Genomic DNA, 10,190 nt, shown 5'->3' with positions numbered 1-10,190 from the left:
GTTCAGTTCCCGCCAAATATCAATTAGACCTAGCGAATGGAGTGTTCTAGCCACTCGAAGGCTCTGTTTGGAGGGGCGGCGAAGCCTACCACCAGAGGGTTTAGACTTGTCAAGGGAGCAGTCAAGGGCTAAATTAGAATCCCCCCTATGAGAACTCGTCCCTCAAGGTGTGGAGAGAGTGTGAGAAACATATCGGAAAATAATTTTGCCTGACCCTGGTTGGGAGCGTAATAAGAGACAAATGTGTATAACTCCCCTTGTATGGTGCCTTTAACTAAAATGAAACGACCGTGGGGGTCCCGAACCGTGTGCAGGTGGGAAAAGGGAAGCAATTTAGCAAAGAAAATGGCAACCCCTCTCTGCTTGGAGGGGGCATTGGCGAGATAAAACAAGGGGTATTTGGGATGGACAAAGGCAGGTTGATATGACTCCGGAAAGTGAGTCTCCTGAAGCAGGAGAACCCCCATTCCCTGGGAGTGATAGTGTTGGAAAGCCTTCCTACGTTTGACCGGCAAATTTAAGCCCTGGGTGCTGTGTGATGCCACCTGTAGAGAAGAGACCGTACTCACATTAGGCGTCATGGTATGCTGTCACAGGTTGTGCTGGGGTGAGCTTCGATGCGGACCCCCACCGATTCCCCGGGGAGAAGTCGGGCACAGTTGCGGCAAAAGAAGGAACACGAGCAAACCCATCGGACCGCTGGAACTCTCTGAAAAGAAAAAGATGCCAGTAAGGGGAGAAAAAAGAAGAAGAAGAAGAGGACAGTGAAAGGAAAAGAAGGGCACAAGAGCGTGCTCTTGCGCAGGGATGAGGTGACCGCAGGCAGAGCCCACAGTCCCCCATCAGACGGTCGGATGAGCCCTGAACCAGTCAGGGCACATTCCCGTGGGAGGGAAGAGGTAACCAACTTGCATCCGACAGGAGGAGGCGCAATGAAACCTCCCCGGTCAAAGAGCACCAACCCGGCATTCTTAATATACAATTAATAAAAGAGAAACAACATCAAAGCACTACGACCCCACTATCTAAGATGTGGGATCCTCCGCCCAGCATACCCCATGAGGAGCATGGGAGCAGAGTAAGGGAGTGGGGAACGACTCCGGGGATAGGGAGGGGAGGGAAATAGGGGAGGGGGAAGGGAGGGGGGAAGGGATAGGGGAAGGATGGGGAAAAAGGTGGGGAAGGAAGGGACAGGGGTAAAAGGTAGAAGGAGGGAGAAGAAGGGGACCACAAGCAAAATAGCACAAAAAACTGATAAAAAAAAGAAAAAAAAAAGGAGCAATGGTCCCATCAATTAAGAAGATGAAAAAGTAAAAAGTTGCAACCAGCCTAGTAGCAGAAAATCAACCCCAGCCAGGACCTTAAAACATAAAAGATGTAGACCCAAAAAGGGGCCAACAAGTGAAGGTAGGGATCATCGAGGATCCAAAATCAGGTGAAAAAGAGTGAACTCCAACAGCCTAGAAGGAGAATAGTAGGAGGGTCCACGCAGGCATCAGGGTGGATGAACATCTCGGTGGCGCTTTGTTTGCTGCTTGTTCCAAGTCGAGGATAAAGGGCTGATCGGTGGAGGACGCTTGGAAGATTCCCTCCTAGAGGTAGTCGAGGAGGGAGCGGGGTCCCTTTGTGACAATTCCCATTTGTAGTAGCATGTGTTCACCATCCTGGAAGTTGGTAAAGCTATGAGTCTTGTTCTGGAATTGGAAACTGAGGCGGAAGGGGAAGGACCACCAATATTTCAGCGCCCTAGCAGAGAGTGCTGATGTAAGTGGCTTCAATGCTCTGAGGCGTTGAATGGTGAAGGGGGAGAGGTCAGCGAAGAATTGGATCTTATGGCCTTGAATGGTCAGATCCTCACTACCCCTGCTCTTTCTCATAAGTTCCTCCTTAACCCCCATAAAAGTGTGTCTTGACGATGACGTCCCTGGGCAGGCCGTCTTTGCAGGGCAATTGGAGGGCCCTGTGAGCTCGGTCAAGTACCAGGCGATGGTCTGAAATGTCTGGGATAAGATCCTTAATAAAAGCCTTGATAGTGTTTGGGATGTCCGTGATGGTTTCGGGGATCCCCGAACCCTGAAATTCAAACGTTGGCTTCTATTTTCCAGGTCATCCAATTTACTGAGTGCAGTGTCAAACTGATCCTGCATAGTTTGGATGCAAGCAGTGTTCTGATTGGCCCTTGCGACCGTTTGATCCATAGTGTGCTTGATCGCTTCAATGCGGGTCCCAAGGTGCTGGAGTTCTGCCTTAATTGAGCCAGTAATTTATGAGGCAGTTTGGGCCAGGCCAGAGGCTAACATCTCTGAGAACTTAGCCATGAGTAATGACAGGTCTGGGAAGGGACCAGGCAAGTTGGGGCCTAGCAAATGAGGCAAAGCCGGGGCCTCAGGTGACAGCAGCCCTGGGGTCCCTGGGGCCTGCAATAGAGTTCTGCTAAGGAGGGATTCAGTGGAGGCTGGAGAGACCAGGGGGGGCTGAATGATATAGGCAGAGGTCGAGGGGGATGGCCAGGGGTCCGGAGAGGGTGCCGGGGAGTCCATAGCACATACAGAAGAGTCTCCTACCTCCAGCGGGCCGCAGTCATCTGAGGAGACGTGAGGCACGGTCGCCATGTCAGGTGAGTTCCGCTCTGTGGAGAGGAAGCAAAGACGGCGGGAAACCTCTCTGCGGTGTCACGCCGACATCCACAGAAGGGCCCCCGGAGGAAGGAGAAGCGGATGGTACCGGCCGAGGGGCACAGTGCGCTATGATGCCGATGCTTGGGCTCTCTAGAGACCCGGGAGGCGCGGAGCTCCGGACTAAGGTGCCATGTCGGAGCTCCCGCGCATGTGCACTCCAATAAATTAACTTTTTAGCCAGTTAGAAGATATGACCTGGATAGCTGGGATCTCCAAGAAATGCACAACTTTGTTCATTATTGGGAGTAGGATGCTACTGAATGCATTGGCCTGAGTGTTACAAATAGGAGGACTGCAGGGTCCTCTGGCATCTACCACTCCTTCCCGAGGCTATACACATCAAGCTTGCACATCTGCATGTACAGCAGTGCAGGGTACACAAATGTGCACTGGCCCTAAATATGCCACATTTTGGTAACATTTTGAACAACTAAATGCAAAGTAGGTGATGGATGAAATGTTAAACCATGTGATTTAGTCATAATCAGCATGTTAAAAAAGATTATCATTATTATTATTATAATAACCAATTGCCGCATGCGCACAGTACATGTACATCACCCAGTCTGGGGCCCCCAGACACAGTGGATTGCAGCACCTGTTAGCCGGCTGCTTTGAGTCTTCACATGATCACAATGTCAGCCAAGTTTTTATGAATGTATGTCATTCAAAACAGCTGTGCTTCCTATACAGTGATGCTGTGATGGACCCACTGCTATCACATTGTACCTGGGCCAATCACAGCACCCTGTACCGTGTGATTAGCTGTAGCCAATCACAGAACACTAGTAATCACAGCTGTTATGAATGTAACCCATTCATGAAAGTTCAAAACATTACTGTTACAGTATCAAAAATAAATAAGTGCAGTGCTAAAAACTATACATGTACAAAACATATTATAGACATAAAGTGAATAAGGTGACACTCATATGAAAAAAATGTCATGAACTAAAGAGAACAATCCTCAATAATGCAAATGAGGGAAAACAAAGTCCATATTGATAATAAAAAAGTCCCAAGTAAAAAGATGACTTCCAAACAAGCAATAAATGTGGTTATAGTGATATATTCCAACACCGATAGAATAATATGAATGCGCTCACCAGAAATCATGGACCCAAGATTCCATATAGAATATGGGTCATTCAGAGCAAGTTATGGTAGCAGGTCTCTTCATACAGCATACAATTGCCAGATGTTGGTGCCAGGATGACCAGGATATTCAGCAAAGAGACACCTAGACTTCAAAACAGATGGTACATATATGGAAATAACCAGATAGTGCAAACATAGTGAAAACATAGTGTAAAACAGCTTCAGCAAAAATGTATTAACAGAAAGGAATACACTTACAAAACATCTTGAAAGACAACGCATGTATTGAAGAGATGGCAGTATGAGGTGCTGATGCGTTTCATCCAACAGGATATAATCATAGGAGAATTGCCATGCGTGTTTACCATAATAATAGGATTTATATATTGTAAGGGATTAGCTCGGTGGTAGGCGTGGATGACCCCTTTGGGGGTGCGTTTTCACAGAGAGATAGCCGACAAGTGCTTGCAAACAAACAGTGTGGTTTATTAAATGATGTTTTTTTCACCAGGCTGTATGCAGCAAAACATCCAAAATAAAATAAAACAGAAAATAAATCCTTGCCTCTGTGGGCGGCTACCTTCTCACAGCTGGAACCTACCTAAGAAGTCTTCCCAACCTACTGTTGGGCCGACACTGCTGATCCTACAGCAGACACTCAAATGTCCATTTGTTTGCTTTTCACACAGCACAAACATTGTCCATTGAACATGTCCCTTTGTTTTCTTTCACATCAACAACACTTCGTCTTCTCACCTTTGAGACGTCTTCACTCTTGGTTACCGTCCCGGGCACACATCACTCCGGGGGGTCTTCTCCCAGGCCCACACATCCTGTCGGGAGGCACACGCTGACTGTCCTCCTGCTCCCAGCCCACATGGCTTCAGGACACAGCTTCTGGAGGCAGCACTCAATAGATTTTCTCTGGACAAATTATAGAGTCCTTGATCTCCTCATTCTGAACAGCTGAATGGTTTTCAACTTCCTGCTGGCTCTCTCTGCAGCCAACACCCTATAGTATCAGTGAACTTTCAAAGCAGGTGAGAATGTGTCTCCTCTCAGTGACTACATTCCCAGATTTACCTGACTTCCTGTCACATACCCCCCCCTCTTGTTTCAACCCTAGGGTTGGGACACATATTTCCAGGCACGCATGTGTCAGGCACTGCTGACTCACTGATAAGCCTCCTATTATCCTCAAGCTTCCGGATGAAACTGTTTTGTCATCTTCATTGACAGATTTCTCATAAATGCCACACAGTTTGTCTCTCATCTCATATACACATTCTTCAACTGCATTTTTGGCATCATTTTGCTCCTTCTCGTTTCTGTCATCTTCATTGACAGCTTTCTCATAAATGTCAGACAGCTTGTCCCTCATAACCGTCTGTCCAATCCACCATGGAGGACCGTGATCCATAGGCAACTCAATTGGGCTAGTCTTAATGTCTTCAACATTCTTAAGACGCCTCTCTCTGCAATCCATAAATGTTTTCCACAAAACTTTGAGAACCTTTGCTTCACTAAGCTTTGTTCCAAGTAGGGACTCTTGACATCCCTCTGTGACTTGAGTTGCCTCTCCATACCTCTGTACACAATCATTGACTTTTTGTTGTAAAAGGGAATGATCTTCCTTCTTGAGCTTTGCTTGCTCTAAGATGCTGTGCAGAGGATTTTCCAATTGAGACAACAGGCTGTCACACATTTCTTCAAAGTGACCCCTGTTCCTTTTCCCAGAGATATCAATATCATTCACCAAACATTTCATATTCATAGGCAGATCGGAAGCATTTGCACTCATCAACTTCTTAAACTTTTCGCCCTCCTGAGCGAGTCGCAGTAAAGGCCTACTACTTGATTTGATATTCAGTTTATATTTCTTGCCAAACTCTTCACAGAAGTAGCCAACCAGAACATCATCAACTTTCCTTCCACCAACATAGGGGTCAAAGGCAACAACACAGTTGAACCCAGCGATCTGGGTGGTATCCATTATAGACCTCCTCTCTGCATCAGTGAAGAAGCATGGAACTGCAACACATTCTTTTACAGGTTTCTTCAATGCACTTTCTGCTGAACTATTTGACCGCTCAAGGTCACCTAGTTCTTTTTCTCTATCTGAATTCCACATGGAATGCATCTCAAGATCACGATCAAACTTCTGCCACCCGTCTTTCACCAGTTCCATTTTGGAAACACTCCCTGAAAGGCACTTATTCATTTGCTTCACGTTTTCACCAACAGCCTTAGTTTTCCCCACTAGGTTTTCAGCCTGAACTGAGAAATCATCACATTTCTTACTCAGCTCCTTTGTTTGCTGAAGCTCTAATGATACATTTTCCAATGCTTGAAGTTTTTGAAGGAACGGTTTATTCCAAAGGGGTGATTCAAGCCACGTGTCATCACATTTCTGAGGCTCACTCAGGACAGACCCCAAAACACTGATCCTTTTAAAAACTGCATCAGGCACACTATCCCCTCTTTGGGACAGATCCTCTGTTGCCTGGAATTCCTCTTCCAGTTCCTGCAACGGAATCTTCATCTCTTCTACTTGCTGTTCTAAGGCTCGTTTAGACTTTTCTAGCTCCTGAACGCTTTTCTCAACCTCATCCTTGTAGCTGACCACATGTTCCATCTCTGTACATAGCTGCTTGTTAACTCTTTCTAGTTCAGCCTTGGACTCTAGAGCTTCCTCCAAAGAGCGAGCCAAGAACAGGGCTTTGCTCTCGTTATCACGCGCCTCCGCTTCTGCGCGGTCGCGTTCTTCTGCATATTTTGCAGACACAGTCTTCTCTTCACCAAGCATCTGATCAAACTTCTTTTTCACATCTTCAACACACTGTAATGAAGCAACGCTTTCTTCCATGCGTTTTTTCATATCCGCTATCTGAGCTTGCAATGTTGCGACTTGCTCTGATAGGTTTTTCTTTGCCTCCGCCTCCTCTTTTAATTGTTCCAGGAAGCCATTTTTCTCATCTTCCATTTGTTTGAGCTTTGTGCTAAAACTCAGCCTTTGACACCTCTCTTCCTGTAAGAGTTCCTGCGTGTCTTGCAGCTGCGATTCCAAGATAGAAAAATCTTCCGCAATTTCTCTAGATTTGCTGTCTGCTTGAGAAAGCTGATTTGTAACATTGTCCAACTCAACCTGCAGTCGGTTTGCCTTCTCTGACAGCTTAGCACACAATCGGTCACCTTCTGACACCTTGACTTGCGATTCCAGAAGCTGTGCCTCTACTTTTTCCCTCTTATGTTCACAATCTTCTTTTCCCTGCATAAGAGCCTTCACCTCATTGGCTAGCATCTGGGAATAAGAATGTAATTCTGCCACACAGGCTTCTTTCTCCTTTAACTGCTGCTGGACACGTTGGGCTTCCCCTTTCCAACTTTCACAGTCCGCACGCCATTCATCTACCACATTGCTTAAAGTAGTGAGCTCATACACAGTACTCAGTAATTTAGCCTCTCTTTCACTTTTCTCTTTGTCGCTGAGAGACAATGTCGCTTCCAGAGCAACATTCTGTTCCTGCGACTCCTGCAGGTCTATTTTTGTAGCTCCCAAAGACTGAAGACTTTTTTCCAGCTGATTACGCAACTCCAACATATCAGCCATACTTTGCTTCTGCAAAGTCTGAATTTCAATTTCCTTTTCCATGAGGATGGTATCTTTCTCCTTTATAGTGTCTTGACATTTTTGCAACTCGACCAAAAGAAGAGCAGTGGATTCTTCCCACTGTAACACATGAGACTTGAGTAGTTCATTCATTTCCTGCAAGTTTCTATGCTCCATTTTAAGCAATTCCAAGGCTTGTTCCTTTTCTTCCATTTTCCGTTGCAAGGCATCCAACTCAGCCCTGCACACATACTCGGTTTCTTCCAAACCGATGGCCTCCATTGGCTGCTGGCGTCTCTGTTTCCAGCCTGCCATGCTCTCTTGATGAGCCTTTTGTTGAGCTGCAAAGCTCCGTTGTTTCAGCATCTCCCCCATTTTGGGTTTACTTTTCATCTGAGCACACTGCGTCTCCATAGCAGTTTCATCAGTGTTGCTAGGGACAACAACCTTCCTCTTTAGTAGACTCTCTTTAGGCATGGATGGGGTTGGTTCAGACGGTAACATCCCCTCCATCCATAGAATCCGGTCTCTCATTTCATCTATCTTTGCATTTTTCAGGCGTTTAGATCGCCCCATCTTCAATAACTCCACAAACAAATTTTTCACAGTCCAGCAAACAATTTTCAGACCACTGTCTCTTTAACACATGTAGTTTTTCTCTCTCTTGCAAGATCTCTTTTCCTGCGCACACAGTTTGTGCAGTCACTTGCACCAGACACAACAAAGTTCATCAAATAATTTTGAGACCGCTGTCTCTTTAAAACACTTTTTTTTTTTTTTTTTTTCTGTCAGGATCTTCTCTCCTGCACACATAGATTGTGCAATCTCATGCACCAGACAAAGTTCATCAAACATTTGCACTTCCTTGCAGGGATCTTCGCTTCTGCCCGCATCCTCCACCATATGTAAGGGATTAGCTCGGTGGTAGGCGTGGATGACCCCTTTGGGGGTGCGTTTTCACAGAGAGATAGCCGACAAGTGCTTGCAAACAAACAGTGTGGTTTATTAAATGATGTTTTTTTCACCAGGCTGTATGCAGCAAAACATCCAAAATAAAATAAAACAGAAAATAAATCCTTGCCTCTGTGGGCGGCTACCTTCTCACAGCTGGAACCTACCTAAGAAGTCTTCCCAACCTACTGTTGGGCCGACACTGCTGATCCTACAGCAGACACTCAAATGTCCATTTGTTTGCTTTTCACACAGCACAAACATTGTCCATTGAACATGTCCCTTTGTTTTCTTTCACATCAACAACACTTCGTCTTCTCACCTTTGAGACGTCTTCACTCTTGGTTACCGTCCCGGGCACACATCACTCCGGGGGGTCTTCTCCCAGGCCCACACATCCTGTCGGGAGGCACACGCTGACTGTCCTCCTGCTCCCAGCCCACATGGCTTCAGGACACAGCTTCTGGAGGCAGCACTCAATAGATTTTCTCTGGACAAATTATAGAGTCCTTGATCTCCTCATTCTGAACAGCTGAATGGTTTTCAACTTCCTGCTGGCTCTCTCTGCAGCCAACACCCTATAGTATCAGTGAACTTTCAAAGCAGGTGAGAATGTGTCTCCTCTCAGTGACTACATTCCCAGATTTACCTGACTTCCTGTCACAATATACTAGAGCTAGGAAGCTGCCCCCACCTGCACTTCCACCCACCTGTCCAAGATGGCGGCGGCGTGCGGTCCAAGCCTCCATATCAACCAGGAAGTGACCTCATATTGGTTGTACATGTCATACAGTATATGGCAAACTGTGCTTTAAATTTACCGATCATATATTCAAAGTGAGTGTACGCCAATAGACTGAATCTATGGATGCAGCCTGCAACTGAATTGCATTGTGTTAAAGTCAGAGGAGAGTAAATAATCCAACTGATGGTGCAGTTCGGTATCGGAATACTCCACCCGGAAGGGACATCATAGGGCACGTCACTTCCGGGAGTCCGTGCGCAGTCAAGAGTTGTCAGCGGACGTGACATCATCACGGGCGTCACATCCGGGAATTGCATATGCATTTGTACCACGCTCCATTGGACAACACCTCACGGTGGAAGAACCTTAACCCCGGAAGTGTCAATCGTGACACCTTAGGCGCTTAGACTGTAAACATCCTCTTAAGTCAGCCCATATACTGTATATCAAAACTTTGTAAAAAGGAAAACCGGAGTATCACTCGCCACATGGGATGGAGGAGGTCCTAGTAAACGCAGCTTCAGGGCTACATAGTAATATTGGGCACAATGAGAAGCCACTTCATTAAAATATTTCAAAATTCAATAAAATACAATGTAAAAGCAAAGAGGGAAAAAGATGAAGGGAACAGATGTAAGTCTTAATATTTACAGACTTATAAACCTATCAATAATAGGTAAATAATCCAGACAGCTTCCAGTAAATTATGTATAAATAGTAATGTCCAGACAGATGTTCGTAGATATAACGCCCCAGGGGAGGACAAGGTATCTACGCATAACCAGCACTTTAAGATGTGCTGATAAATGCGTTTATGTCCCAATCTATATTGAGTCCGTAGGGCGTATAGCTCCGGAATGTGTAGATCCAAAATGTCTCCAGGCATGAGACTCCCCGCTTCTTGGAGCCCCTCCTCCATGGGGCCACATAATGATCTATAATTTGAAACAGTGTGCCCTTGGGGGTCTTTGTTATGATAAAGAAGATAGTGTTTAGGGACACTGTGGTTAGTCTTTCCTTTTGTAATATTTGCAATGTGCTCATTTACTCTGACCGCAAATGTTCTGATGGTACGTCCCACATATTGTTTCCTGCATGGGCAGGTGAT

At 45.9% G+C, this 10,190-nt stretch overlaps 1 protein-coding gene across 1 annotated transcript in view; it reads left to right on the top strand.

Annotated features, from left to right (window-relative positions):
- Positions 1 to 424: 424 nt before the first annotated feature.
- LOC309554544 (olfactory receptor 5AR1-like) overlaps positions 425 to 10,190 on the top strand; it is a gene marked incomplete at both ends in the record, with an annotated part of 53,378 nt that continues 43,612 nt past the window's right edge. Inside the window, one exon of the mRNA XM_082256284.1 lies at positions 425 to 437. Coding sequence (XP_082112410.1) covers positions 425 to 437 — 13 coding nt within the window. The remainder of the gene's footprint in view (positions 438 to 10,190) is intronic.

The sequence above is a fragment of the Pelophylax lessonae genome, assembly GCF_965119305.1.
Source record: "Pelophylax lessonae genome assembly, chromosome: 4".
NCBI lineage: Eukaryota > Metazoa > Chordata > Amphibia > Anura > Ranidae > Pelophylax > Pelophylax lessonae.
This window is presented reverse-complemented; position numbering and strand designations above follow the sequence as displayed.